The sequence below is a fragment of the Neopsephotus bourkii genome, unplaced genomic scaffold (genome assembly GCF_033783945.1).
Source record: "Neopsephotus bourkii isolate Nb327-2 ecotype Australia unplaced genomic scaffold, CSIRO-AGI_Nbou_v1 NB_1433, whole genome shotgun sequence".
NCBI lineage: Eukaryota > Metazoa > Chordata > Aves > Psittaciformes > Psittacidae > Neopsephotus > Neopsephotus bourkii.
In genome coordinates, this window is record NW_026901910.1 from 467230 (window position 1) to 482108 (window position 14879).

Genomic DNA, 14879 nt, shown 5'->3' on the forward strand with positions numbered 1-14879 from the left:
ACCCTGGTCCCCCCACTGCCCTTCCAGGCAGACCACATCAGGTTCCATTATTAAGTGTGGCTAAACAATGCTCTAGAAAGTAATTCTACTTGAGCTGTGCCACGTGGACACAACACTGCCTGTATTACTGTAACCATAAAGGGTTCAGGGAAAGGAGAACATGGACCTGGGGGGGAAGGAATTCAGCTGCATATCTAACACCATCGACATCACAAGTGTGTGGCACAATCTGCTCTGGCTTGAAGAGGAAAAAGCCATCAGGGACCTGCAAGTTTAAAATCTCTTGTGCATTGAAATAATTACAACATGACAATTTTGACCCCCACAGTTAACTGTGCTCATCGAGTAACAAAAGGAAAGGCTGCTTTTCTGGTTTGCCCCCAGCTTTTTCCTCATAGTTTCTGTAAGAAAAATGTTATTTGTATATATTTACTTATATGACATATTTATATATATATGTGAAGTTCTCAAGAAATCACTGCTCTTTGAGGAGCAGCCACCACCGTTGCCTTTGGCACATGAACCCAGATACGAAGGGCTCCTCGCTGTACACGACAGCCTGTTTACGCACAGGGATGATGGCAGCGCGCCTCTCGGCAGCATCTCCTCACTGGAAAGCAACCGCTTCTCTCCTCCTCCTTTGTCCAAAACACCAAAGATTCATGCTTCCAATCCCGGTGCTGCATCTGCCTCGTAACCTGATTTCAAGGGGGACAATAAGCAGAGGCCCTTGGTATCAATTCTCTTCACTACAGTTGATGTCTCGGGGCAAGCAGACACCTCGGATCATGGTTTGGAAATCCCAAGTGTTATAAAGGGAGGTGTGATATCTGGCAACAGCCAGGACTGAACTGGAGATGGGAACGGGGTCCCTCAACACTCATCTGCTGCTACAGAATGTAAATATTGGTCTGCTATTACAGCTTCCATACCGGGCTGCCTCCGGAGCACCTCAGGAAGACTGGAGTGTCAGATACAGGTCGATTTGCCTCATAAGTAAACACTGACACGGGATAAACAGCATTAGAGGATGGCTATGACCGCGTCTGCAGATGGCAGGAATACAGAGAGCAAAGGGAGATGTAGTTTTGTAACATTAATCTTTTTTTTATTAAGAAGACAGATATTTTATAGTACTTCTTTTCCTTTGTAAAAATGGTATACATGAACCAATACAAAATGTGAATGGGAACAGATGGATATGTATTTTCTTACATTGTAACACCTTCCATGGACACCTTAAAACAGAACTGGCCTAAGGGGAAAAACCAAAAAGGCCGGGTAAATAAAGAACAAGGTTGTTTATCATCAGTTCCGCGTCCTTCATCTGTAATATCCCTTAAACAAGGTTGTTCTTTCTTCACGCTTCAAAATCCTAATGATCTAAAGCTGTACAAAGTAATACTCAACAATACATTTCAAACAGTGCACTGTATACTGAAGAAAAAATACATAACCCAATATACAACTCAAAGTCGCAATTTCCTGGTTCTTATCCTGTTCCTAGGGTTGGTTTCGAATGCGTGGGGCCGAAATTTTGCAATCTACCTGAGACGGAAAACACCAATCAAAACACATGAACCTGAGACATGTCAACAGCGTAAGTCAAAGTTACATCGGTAACACTGCACTACGGTACACTCCAAACAAAGATGGGCTGCTCAAAGCCAGGGTGCCCGTCCCGGTGGCGGGAGAGCCCCCACTGCTGCCTGCTCCCAGCCACGGCGCGGGGGGCTCGGAGAGGAGCTCGGCAAAACCTGCTCGGAACAAGGGGTATTCCCGCGAGGTCCTTCTCGCGCGGAGGGAAAAGGCGGAACGCTGCCGGAGCGCGGGCCCGCTCTCTGCCGTCGGGCCGTCCCGATCCCAAAGGAATCCCGCGGTGTCAAGGGGCTGCCAAAAACAACAGCTAAAAAAGAAAAACCCAAACGCACGAAAACGCTCCCCCCAAACCCCCCTAAAAACCCCAAACCTGACGCTAAGATTACTGCTTCCCTTAAATAAATCAGCATACATTTTCCACAGAAACACAGTAAAAAAAAAAAAAAAAAGAAAGAATCGCTCCAAATCCAAGGTTACTCACAAGAAACAGAAGATTCAGCACAGAGACTTTAACACCGCCTTGTCCTGCCGCTCTGCTGCCTCTTGCTTACGGTTCTACCGGACCTCGAGTCCCCGTTTCACCTATGGCTTTGTAAGTCGGTCAGCGCTCCCGTAGTGTCCCACGGGCAGGACACGAGGCCACTGCACTCCCCATGCCCCATGGCTGCAATGGGGGGAGGACGACAAGGGCCGGGCTGTGCCGGCTCTGGCAAAGCGGGACGGGGGGCCTAGCCCCGAGAGTGGGATGGAGCATCCACAAGGCACGGGGCAGGAGCAGACGTCCTGCATCCCTCCTGGAGGATACCCCAGGGCCGAAGGGCGCCTTTGCCGAGCTCCAGCCGATTTCCTAGTCACCATCACGGAAAGCACCTGAAACATGGGCAGCCACGAGTGGGTTCTCGCCGGTCTTTATCCGAGCCTTTAGGACGATAGAGGGAATGGGACATGGGCACACTGAACTGCAAACTACGAAGTCTAAAATGTGCTGGTTCTCCTCCGATGAGCTCGAGTTCCGAACGGAAACCGGTGACGAGAAAAAGAAAACACCTTCAAGGAAACGCACCTACTCCAAGGGGTCCCGGCAGGCAACTCCCGGAACCCAAGAGGAAAGGGGAAACGAAGAGCCACAGAAACCTGAAGGGAACTAACGCACAGAAGCCCCTCTTCTTCCCAGCCTCCCCCCGACCCCAACAAACAGAAATTAAACAAGGCACAGAATCTTCTGCAAATGACTTCACTAAACTAAATCCAAGCTGGACTTGGCCAAAAAAAGAAAACCCAAACGAACTGAGGTGTCGAACAGCAGAGTGTACTTTGCGAGGAATATTTTTACACAGCCAATCCCGGACCCTCCCAGCCTCCGACTCTCCACCCATTGGCTTTTTTTTCTTTAAAAAGAAAAGACACAAGCTGGTTGCAACTTCCAATATCACTGTCTCTTGAGCGTTTAAATAGTAACCGTCCACAGTTGGACACCTCAACAAACCAAGGCTGCTCTAGATGAAGTACTCTTTCTTCTCTTCGGAGTTGTTTTGTCCTCCTTCTGCATTGATGATGGCTGTGTCTGCGTCGGCTGCATCATCTGCTCCTTTGGCTTCGTGAGTGAAGTATGTACCTGGAAGGGAAGCACAAGGTTGTGTGACTCCTTGCAGGTCTCTGCAAGAGCATAACCGATGAAGCTGCGAGTGCCAGGGGAAAGCGAAGCCCTAATGGGAGAGCAGGGGATGCTGAGTATGAGGGACTGAGCCACTGAGAGACTCTTCAGCAGCAAAACCATGCTGCAAGCCCAACAGCACTGGGGCAGGTGCACTTCCAGTCCTGCCCTGGGCATCCAGAGGAGCAACCCATTTATTATAGCAGGAGCCGGGCACTTGGCCTCCACAACCGTGACAATACCAGCCTGCAACAGGAAGCCAGCGGTGGGAAACCTGCTCTCGTCCTGACCCAGCACACAGAACATGGGTGGGCATCACCAGCCCTCCTCCTTTCCCTGCTCGCAAGGGCTTTCAGGACTCTTTCAAGAGCAGCCGGGGTCCCTTGCACAAGACAAGACCCCATCGCAAGCAAGCGTCCTTTCCTCTTCCAGTTTTGTCTTACCTTTATGTCTGGCAAAATATCGCCCTAAAATGATGAGCAGGCATAGCATTGCAAACACGACCACGGCCACGACGCCGCCGACCACCGCGTGGTCCACGCTCCGTATTGCCCCTTCCTCACCTGCACGAGAATCTGTTGAGATCAGAAGAGGAATAAGAATTCGGGACTTATTACGATGCGCTCTGAAGGGTCTGGCTGCGGCTGCTCTCGGGGCTGGAAAAGCCACCCTTGTGCTCTCAAAAGGAAGAGGGGTAAAGCACAGAGCTGCCTCCCAGATGAGTTGGGGCAGAGGAGCTCGGTCCGGAGCCCAACTCATGTGGTGGCTCGGCTCGCAAGGTGTTTTCTGCTAGAAGCAGCAGTGCTACGACTACGCAGGTGGGAGGCAGCTGGGAGAGGAGAGATGGAGCCGGAGGTGGCTGCGGATCTGGGAGATTTCCCTTGAGTGCTCCCCAAACTCCCACCTCCCCGGGGACGGGGGCACAGGGAGCAGCAGGCCAGTACAGGAACATGAGCTCTGGAGGAACATCACTAACAAAGGCCCTGTTGAAAACATTCCACTTCGGGCGAAAGAACCACAACCCAGCCAAGCCCAGTGAAACCATTGACAACCGTCCTTGCCCCATCCCAATAAGCTGATGCTTTTGCTGTCCAAAGCATCTGCAATGTCCAGAAACACGGAATCCTTGACCCACAGTACAGGAACCTCTTTGAAAACAAGTGATAATTGCAGAGGCCTCCAACCGCTTTACTGTGCTTATTTAAGCCTTTGCCACACGATCAGTTTCCTTTCAGAAGCTCCTCTCCCTCGGGATGCCATCACTGGGGAGAGGAATGACTTGTTTGGCAGGGGAACAGCTCCGAAATGAACCCAGAATGAGCTATGGCCATGTAAAATGAATGTATGGCAGTGTAAACAATTTTAATTTAAGAACGCAGCTACATCAACCCTCACTGCAATCCTAATGGCAAGTGAGATTTATGACGTAGTAAAACACAATTATTCTCCCGCTGATTAATACATTAACATTTTGGAATAGAAGCTAAACCATTGTCTCTTTTTTCCATGGAGTCAAGCGCGACACCTCCATTAAAATGATTTACTGGCCATACCTTACAATTTAAGCACAGCAGCAACAGAAACGGTAAAAATCTTTTAACTTTACATGATTTGTGAAGTCATATGTGAAGGATTTACCATTTAAATCTTTCACTACAAGAAGCACATGGCCTATAAATCTGCCCTGCATGCAGTTGCCCAGACACCTAAGAGAAATGCATTTTACCAGGAAGACTGAGAGTGCAAATGCAAGTCCATTTCTAAGAAAGATTTATCCCCGTCTCCCTCCAAGGAGCAGAGCAAATCTCTGAAGCCTCCACCTCTAATAATATTTGAAGTTTATCGATCAAGCGTACAGATCCGTGACAGCTAAAGGTAATGGTGCTCTTTGGAGCCGAAACCTGATACAAAGCTTGCGAGCAGCAGCCCGGGATTTACGCTTTCTATCGATATTTCCAATTCTGCTCCAAGATTAAGGACCAGGGGCCCCAAGTGAATAACTCGTGACTGAGAGCACCATAAAGCGCCTTTTAATTAAAACAATTTGAGACAAAACCCCTTCAAGTGCTTCTTCGAGTAACTTCCACGAGCTCTGGCAGAGGCAGCAAGAGCAGGGACCCCTTTCTGAGCTTACCTGGAAAGCTGAAACTCTGCCCCAAAAAAGGCCCTGCAAACTGAAAGCACCGGCTGCCCCATCACCTAATCCAGGTCATTTGGCTGCAGTTCTGGCTCTGCTGCCTGCCAGCACAAGGGAAACAGCCCTTCCCTAAGAAGCGACTGTGGCAAACAGCCTGTGCAGAGCAGTTTACTGAGTATGATTTTGTCTACCGGGACATGCAGGGCCCTTTTTCTTCATTATTCCTGTTAAAAGAGACCTCTGCGAAGTGCCAGCACGAGTTCATTTTACTATGCACGTGGCTAAACAGTTTATCTTCAAGCTTAACAGACTACATCAAAATTAGATGCCTTCTGAGGATATCTGGTGGCTGCCAGCCACCCAGTGCCAGGTCTGTGGGGAGGTGGCAGCGGGCTCTTAGTGGGTGATGTATGTGTATTCCCATTGGATAAGCCAGCGGATGGCTTTCCTGACAACGTGCAGGATGCTGATGCCCCAGGAGCACTGCGTGCAGGAGAACGCTGCTTTCTCACCCCAATATATCCTCAATATATAACCTCCCTCCACAAGCTGCTCTGCTCGTTCCCTTTGCTAGATACTCCTCCTTCAACGCCTCACCATGCTCCACATGGTCCAAAGCGGTGACGGAACATCAACCCCGTTCTGCCTTCCAGCACAGAAGTTTGCTGTCACTTGTTATTTCTATGGTAATCTAAAAGTTTTTGAATCCATGGGGCAAAGGAGTAATTGCCCAAATTTGTACTGAGAAAGAGAGACCTGACCTTAAACCTTGGGATCTGCTTTGAAATGCTGCCTCCAATTCACAAAAGCTATTCCCGCTTCAGATCTATGATTAAAAAAGAGATCACAACTTTATTACTGAAGAGATGGCAGGAACTGACAAAATGCCACGTTATTTGCTAATCCTAATATGTTATTCTTCCTGAAGATTTGCTTTTCTCAGCACCAATTCAATTATAGATGCTACAAATCCTTCTGACATTTAATTCCCTCTTGTCGGAGAGCACTAAATGTATACATGCAGAGCTTTCCATTAAGATGTTAAAGGAGCGTTCTGGCCTTTGCATCGAGCACTCGGGAATCTCCCTGCCACGGTCTGGTTTTGGCTTTGCCGGGGGATTTTTGGTGGGAGCGGGAGGAGGGAGGGAAGAGCAGGGAAGGGGCTGCCACGGCTGCATGTTGTGATGAACATGCACCCCAGCCTGGCTACTCTGCAGCTACCCCACACCTTGCTGCACCTACTGCTGTGGGCTGGTGCTTTGCTTGGTACCAAAGCACCTTAAAGGAAAACTGCGGCATCAATGGCACAATCCACCTGCAATAACTGAACAGATGCAGACAAAGTGCAGCACTGCCCTGTGATAGAGGGATCCCACAGTTTTCCCCGGTGTAGCACTGAACTCATCTGTGTGAGACGCAGACCTGCACACATCAGCAGAGAGCACCGCAGCCCCCTTTTAACTGGTGGACAACACTAGGCTTTGGTAGCTTTCAGTTCGGTTGTGCTCAGTAGTTTAGCTAACTGCTCATGTCATTAGCAGAAGTGAGATGATGCCACTGAAGTTTTCCTTTAACCCAACAGTGCAGCTCATAGAATACTATACAGACAGAGAAGAGGCATTTCCAACCCATCCCTGCTCCTCACCGTACCAGCGGGACGTACTGAGTGAGGAGCAACACACAGCGGGTGGTTTATCTTCCACATGAGCACTGTCAACCCACACCTGCGCTGGAAACCCGCAGGTTCTTACCTATGGGCTTTATTTGCAGGGGGAGAGGCCTTTTAAAAATAAAGGTATTAACAATCTCCACTTTTCTAACACTTCTGCAGCCGTAATTGCTTAAATCAGCTCTCAAAAGCGTGCAGATTTGGTTAGCGGGATCCTAACAATGTGGGTCAACCCTCACAGCAAGCTTTAGCAGAGGGAAGACTGTTCTCCTCCTAACTTCCCAGTAAAAAGGTTCCTCTCAGTTCTGGTTTAATGAGTTACTGCTGCACTCCCGTGAACATTCCTATTTCTGGGTGAGAATTAATGTGAAGCCCTTGAGGTAGGCCAACACGGGCTAAATTTGCGTGTGCATACCTAAGTTTACACACACACTAACTCCACAGACAGCTCTGTGCTGCCCAGATGCTAACAGAACATCAGCAGCAGGGTGGGGAACAGAAAACCTGTTCATTTCTTTGAAGAATTCCTAACTTGGCCATCTTTTTCTAAACTGGAAGTTTAGTTCACTAAATAAGGAAGGCACTGATGAGACTCAGGCTCCCCCAGGTCACGGTGTAGGTGCTAATGGCCTTAAGTCCCTGCTGTGCTTTGAACTGGGCAGCCAGCTGTTCCTCCTTGCTACAAGGTAGGGCACCTACAGCTCACACTGACATTTCCCCACTGAATTTGTGGTTTCCAAATGCTGGAGCAGCACTAGAGATTGCGGTTGGGGGAGGAACAAGCTGTCACTACATCAGAAACACTATAAACCACCCCACCATGATGTGGGAGGACAGAAATCCCTGCCTGTGTATGACAGGATGAGCAATACCATTATTCATTACTACGGAGCGGCATTAAGCGCTCTGCCCCTACTCTAATTTATTGATGGGCTGTTAAAGAGTAGCATTAACCTGTTTGTTGTATTATAATTGCGTTTGGTCTCATTTAAGCAGAGAGATTTGAGGAGTTCACCCTTCGTCAATCAATAAGTGGCCCTTCGGCGACCCATTTCAAGATCGCTTCGTAAGAAATACTGCGCTTTGCTTCAATCAATTTAATCCCTACGACAGGCGCTCAATGTTCTCTGGTGGCTTCTCGAGCCTCCTCTCTGCTAGGGAACAGAGTCCCACTCACGATCGATAGCAGCTGATTCATCAGCATCCCCCTGAACCAGGTGCTGATCAGACCCTAGTGGAGCTACACTGGCCCTCCCTGATGGGACTGGGGTCCAGGCGTGCTGCATCCGCCTAGCCAGGTGCTCACAACCGGAGCAGGCAGCAGTGCGGTGATGCACACACTGCCATATGGCTGTATGCACAGCCGGACATACAGCTGTGTGCCCCAGCCACCCCGAGTACTGCAGGACACTGGTCTGTGAGGCTGGATAAGGCAGAAGAGACTCTGTTCCTTGCCACAGTCTACAGTCTCTACACGGTAGGAATGAGAGGAGCATTGCGAGTGGCATGGACACACACACAGCTCGACCAGGAGAAGCGAAGACAGCTCTGTGAACTAGCTACCTGGACGGAAGGCAAGGGATGCATTACTTAATTGCACAGTTGGCAGAGCCTCCGTTGAAGCATTTATCAGGACAGGAGTACCTGGAAGGAACAGCACACTGAGCAAACCCGCAGCAGCAGCCACGCGTTCCACGAGCCATGAGCACGCACCCCGGCATTCCCACATACCCCTGGGCCGGTCCCGTGGGCTCCCAGTGCTCCCCATGGAGAGCTCGCCTCTGGCACTCACCTGGACCACCGCCTGACAGACCAAATGTGCCAACTCCGGTGCCCAAATGGATCTATTGCAGCTTCCCAGAGTTGGGCACGGGCTATGGGGCAGAGGGCAGCTGTGTTCGAGGCAGTGAATGGCCTGGGCCTCCTTCTCTCTTTGGCTCAATACCATTACCCCTGGGGGTGCATCAGGAACCCAGAGAGCAACAAGCAAAACTGGAAATTCCTAGGGGAAAAAAACCAACCAGAAGCCCAAAGGGATGCTCCAAAATGGGTGCGTGGTGGGGAAATTTTGCCTTGCATTCAAGATCCAGAAAACTGGATCATGCACCTGATACTGAGGATAAGGCATGAGCCATGCACCAGAGCTGCAGGCTGGGGCACACGAGGGACGGCAGCGCTGCCAGCAGACACCCACTTGGAGGAATTCCTTTGTGGAATTGTTTCCCGTTCTTCCCTTCAGCCACCAAAAAGTGCATTTTTCTTCAAAAAAACCAACAAATTTAAAAAGTAACCGAACATTTCTGAGCAGAGCAGTCACTGCCCATCCACAGAGTGCTACTGCACAGACCCCTAGTGCTGCTTACCTTGCCAGGCCTGCAATAACAATGATTAGTACTGCTCACGTGTTAGAACACACCCTGAATTCAGCAATCATTTCTGACCTCTTGGCCAAAGCACACAGTGGATACTGCTGCTTGGATCAGATAAAGGGTCAATGTTTTACGGAACAGGATGAGGATTTAGGGGCTTGGTTTTTTTGCCAGTGTTTCTGCACCGGGTTCAGCTCCCAAGAGAATGGGGTGGATCCCAGCTGGAAGCAGCTGTAGGGCTGCCCTGTGCTGCACTGCCCACTCTGGGCTTCCTTTCCATGTGCACTGGAAAGTCAGGCACCTCTAAAGACACTCGGGAAGACAGGCAAAACAGAGATGAGGGCTCTAGGCTCCATTTGCACCCCTGTTTTGAATGTACCAACTGCATCCATAGAAGATGCTTTCACTTCTCCATCTGGGCCAGTGCTAATTTGCAAGGACTGACTCTGAGGATGGGTTTATGCAGATCTCAGCCCAGCGTGGATAAAGAGGTTCAGGCAATCGCCCCCCTTTTCACCCCATGTCAGGAGACATGGGCACACAGAACACCAAGCGGTGAGACCGTGAGTGGAGGGATGGCTGCGCCACAGCAATGGGACAACGCAACGTGGCCAGGGTGCAGAAATCAGAGTGGAACCAGCATCTAGGGTAGGAGAGCAGCATTTACCTACGTACTAGCCCTTACCTGAGAGATCCCCATAGTCCAGCTCCTCTGCCGAATTGGGCAAGTGAGTAAAGCCTTACAAGTAAAAACAAACTCATTTTTCTCTGCGTTCCTCGAGTGACAAAAAACAACACACTTAAGAACTGAGGATGGATTTCTTGAGGGGGACAGAAATAATGCGTCAATCACTTGCCACCGTCTGCCAGATAGGGCAGAGTAACCCGCAGGGCAGAACTGCAATCATTCCCTTTGTAACAGACAGAAACATTCCTCAGTCTATACTGCTGGCACACCAAACACGGCATCAAAACCACTCACTCATAACAGCATGCAGCGACCCCCAGACTCTGCCTTTTAGTCCCCATGGGGAGCGATTTCCAATTGAGGCCAGGCCAATTTGGGCTCTGTGCACAGACAGCACTGGGAAAGGCCCTTCCAATTTGCCACACAATTCAGGCTTGGTTTGGGAATGCTGACAAGCCTGGCAGTTTACTGATCTGGGAATATTGTGGGTTGCATTTCAGAGCTGCCAGGCACCTGTACGTGCAGGCTGCAGGCTGGGGCTTCCGCTAACGCATCGCACACAGGCTCCTTTTTCCCTTTTCCCAAATGAGATGCATTCACAGGAGAAGCCTCTCTCCTCAAAGCTGATAAAGCAGTTAGGCGAGACACTCTCGGGAGCACCAGTAGCTAATGCTGCCCGTGAAGTTGTTCTTTCCTACTCTCTTGGGAAGTTTGATGTTGGGGGCTGCTTGGGAGGGCAGAGCATCTCCAGTGCCCTCCTGTGCACAGGTTATAGGGCAAACCCATGCCTGGAGGCCACAGAGATCCCTTTAAAGCAGGACGAGTCCAGCAGGACCTGCGGTAGCTTCCTCTGGCTGCTAAAGCACAGGTGTTATTGAAGAAAAAAGATGTGTTCCCCATGGAGAGGCACTGGCATCACTGGGCATTTGCTTGGGAAGTGGCATCGTGAGCTGGGAAACTGTTTTTAAACAGGCAGGAGGTCACCACGATGCTGGCGTGTGCAGCCTGTCCCCAGGGGAAGCAAAGCAGCAATCCTCATATGGAGGGAGCACATTAAAGGTAAACCTGGCTCCTAGTGACTGCTGGTCAAACACATCAAGTCACCTGGAAGCTGGGGGGGATTTACCTTCTGAAGTGGGAAGTGTTCAGATTAATGGCTGGATTTTTGTTTGTGTGCCATTCTTGGCTTCAGGGAGCCTCCTCTTTACTGGAATACAACACGTAATACCATTAACAGGTGACTCCAGAAGCACTGGGCACGCAAACCTGGGCTTAAAGAGGAGCCGGCTGACTTTTCTCTCTCCCAGATTCCTTCTGTAGAGCCTTCCCTTTCTCTACATGCTCTCAATAACAAGAAAGGGCAAAGCTGCATTTTCCATGAAGCCAAAACACCTTTTTTTAGAACAGAAAATGTAACATTTCAGTGATCCAGGTTCTCCCTGTGCCTGCTACACTTCAAAATGCCACCAAACTGTATTAAAGCCTGTTGCGAGGCATTTTAAACACACAGTAAATTACTGCTTGGTTTCTCTCATTAAACTTTGACCTGAGCTATGAAAGCTCTTCCTTTTCACCCCTCATCAGGAGGAACTCCGAATCTGCTGCACCTCCTGCAGAAGGAATGGAAGCTGACTTGTTACTCTCTACCCAGACCCAGCACACTGGTCATATGCACATCTCTAGCCCCAGAGCTGCACAATGCTGCCTGAGCTGCCTCCAGGTATAAGGAAAAGAGAATTCCTCTTTGTGCCAAGCTGTAAATATCAATTAGGGGATATATTTAATGCTGCCAGTTCCACGGCATTGTACAGAAACCTCAACATGTGCCAGGAGCTTTGTGATGTTTTACTCCATCTCCCGAGGGCTGGAGCTGTGAAGTATATTGAGGAACGCATTTACTCTCACTTGCACCTTCAAAGGGGAACACGGCAGCTGGACAGGCAGAGCTGCGTGCCAACAACACTGCAGAAGGCACTGGGGCTTTCTCCCTGTATGCTGCTGCCTATGGTGAGACCCATGAGAGCCCAGCAGCTTCTGGCTCAGCTTTAGGCTTCACACGGGTAAATCTCATTTTCAGGGACCGAGCGCTATCAGAAAAGGCAACAAGAGCTTAACACAGCAGTGTTAAATGTTCTCATCCAAAACCCTGCTAAGGCCCTAATTAAAAATTCATATGGGCCTTTGGGGAAGAATTTCCAGCTTAGAAAATCATTTACCTGCTAGATTATGGGCAAGGTACTTTCGTCCCTCTTCGTTCACGACTGGGATGCTTTCGTTATTTTAACCTCCACTCCGGGTTCCTGCTTTGCCAGCTTCAGAAGAGATTTTTCTTGCCCTACCTTTCCATGGGGACAAGCAGAGATCCTGCCTGTGCTGAGGCAGCAGCATCTTGTCCCTGCCCCGGTGTGGAGCTGAAGGCAGCTCTAGCCAAGCACACGTACGTGCACGCGGGGCTGCCCCACCACAGCTACACCGCAGCATAACCCCCTGCAACGGGTGATGCCCAAGGTCTGGAAGATCCCTCAGGAGCTCCTTCAGCTCTTTGCTTTTGACAGGACAGGGTGAAAATTTGGGAAAATTGGAGGAATTCAGTCATTGCTCTCGCTGGTCATGTATAAGGTCATGGCTGCTTATACATGTCCTGCTTGTGCAGGGGGCAAAGCGTGAGCCGGATGTCTCGTCCGATGGGATCCCTGCAGGGAGGAGATCCCGGCCTGCGGGTGGTGACAGCGGCCAAGGAATAAAAACTGGCATGTGGGCTTTGAGGGAGAGGGGGCAGGAGAGACGGGAAGCAGGGGCATGGCAGGGAAAGCGCCTGCTCTCCGTGCACCGTGATGGGAAGCTCCGGCTGCGCATCAGCAGGGAGCAGGGACCCTGACGGGGCACCATGGGAGGGAGGGAGGGAGGGAAGGAGGGCTTCAGCTCGGTAAACCCGGCTGAGTGCGCTGCAGCAGAAGCACAAGCCTTCCTGCCGGCCATGACCATGCTGTTATTGGAGTTCTGGCAATGAACAGTGCAGAGAAAGGAGAAAGTGCATCAGAAAACTCACAGTTCAGCTCTCAGTTTTCAACAGAAAGAGTTAACAATGTTCGTGCTTTAGGTCACTCATGCAGCGCTGCCATCAGCTCCATTCCAGAGGGGAATGGCAGGGGCTTTGCTACCGCCTTTACATGCACACACATACAGGACTCCTTCCCCCCAGTCCTCTAGGATACACTCCAAAACACTAGGTGACTCAAAAATCCTTTCCCCAATTGAAGTATTTGTGCTGGTTCCCACTAGCCTTACATTTCGTTTTCTCTGCTACCAATCTCTTTTTCTTTTTTTTTTTTTTTGTCTTTTTCTTTTGGTTTGTTTTAGTTTTAATTCCCCCCAGTTCATTTGGAATCGTTTTTGGAGAAAATCCATTTGGCTGTAGTTCATGCCCATGCATTTCTAGTCATTCACAGACATGCTCACTCCCATCAGACATTGGTAAGAACAAATGGCCAACATACAGAAACACCTGGTATAATCCATACACACTCCAGCAGTACAAGCTTGGAAAGAACCCCCCGAGTCTTCATGGGAAAAGCAGCCCCGTGGGCAAGCGCAGGGGGCTTGGTGCCAACCGGCTGGGATTTATGGCAGGAAAGTCTGTGGCAGGTCGCTGGAGTGGGGCTGCACTGAAGGCAGAGTCCCTAGAGCCATGCTGAAGGCTCTGTACCAACTGCTCTCCCTGCACTCTGCATCAAGGTGCTGCTGAAGCAGGACACCTTCCTGCTGCACCCCACGGTACACAGCACTCACCATGAGTGGCGGATGGAGCCTGGCTTCCTTCCAGACCAAGCCTGGGTCTCTCCTGACTTTCCCGACTGCTCTCAGACCCTCCAAAGGAAGCAAAGTGCTGGGCTGGTGCTTCAGAGGCGCAGCCAGACCCTTAGTACAAATATAACTGAGCAGACCTGCAGGCAATGAAATGGTGCCACCGCCCTCAGAGGCAGCTCTTCAAGGCTTTCCCTGTGGCCCAACCACCGGGTGACCAACATTTTACCTTCAAACGTGAAGAGGGAGACCGACAATGTACAGAGAACAGAAGTTATGCCTGCAGGCTGCCCCCTCTCATAGCAAGGGGGGAAAAGGCATGGAGCAGGTAAGTTATCCAGGACAAGAACTGCATATCCCTCCACTTGATAAGGGGCCTCACTACTCAACTGTCACTTCAGTCACTCCTACCTCTGTCACTGCCCCAGATACGCCAAGGAGGAGAGGTGGTTCTGTGTCACAGACTTCTATCGATAAAGAAAGGGCTGATTTATCAGCTAAGAACAACTAAAATAGCAAACCCAGATATGGGTTAGCCTTCATTAAAGCTGTCAGGGGTTTTGGTTCTTTAGCTGAGAAGCGAGCTCATGCCAAAAGCAGCATGCTCAGCTTCCAGCCTGACGTGACTATTGCGGCTCGCTTTGGAAGCGAAGGAAGCTGTCAAGCTGTTAGATCGGCTGCCTCCAGCACATGAGCAGGGTTACTTTGCTAGACTGCTATGCCGATAGGGAAGTGCTGCAACTTGGTTTCCAAGCCTCCTTCTGCACTGCAGTGATGGGAACTTTGCTTCTGCCCTTGGCCCCCCTGCAGAGCATCCCCAGGATGCCAAACGCTGCCCTTGCCACTGCACTTCAAGAATTAAACCTGGGCTCCTGTTTCCAATAGCCAGATTTCTTCTCCATGCATGAAGCAATAGCCCCGGTAAGGAAGATGAGCAGAGAACCGCTCATTGCCTCGGC

The 14879-nt window shown here is 50.2% G+C and overlaps 1 protein-coding gene across 11 annotated transcripts in view; it reads right to left on the reverse strand.

Moving 5' to 3' along the window:
- Positions 1 to 1083: 1083 nt before the first annotated feature.
- Positions 1084 to 14879, reverse strand: part of CADM1 (cell adhesion molecule 1) — a 139474-nt gene continuing 125678 nt past the window's right edge. For 5 of the 11 annotated variants that reach the window (XM_061368309.1, XM_061368306.1, XM_061368308.1 and 2 more), the window contains 4 exons: positions 10114 to 10167; positions 8623 to 8703; positions 3697 to 3828; positions 1084 to 3214 (listed from right to left, as the gene is read on the reverse strand). In XM_061368309.1, the coding sequence (XP_061224293.1) occupies positions 3096 to 3214; positions 3697 to 3828; positions 8623 to 8703; positions 10114 to 10167 (386 nt within the window). In that variant the 3' untranslated portion in view covers positions 1084 to 3095. The remainder of the gene's footprint in view (positions 3215 to 3696; positions 3829 to 8622; positions 8704 to 10113; positions 10168 to 14879) is intronic. The other 6 variants (XM_061368317.1, XM_061368316.1, XM_061368315.1 and 3 more) reach the window with 2 other exon arrangements.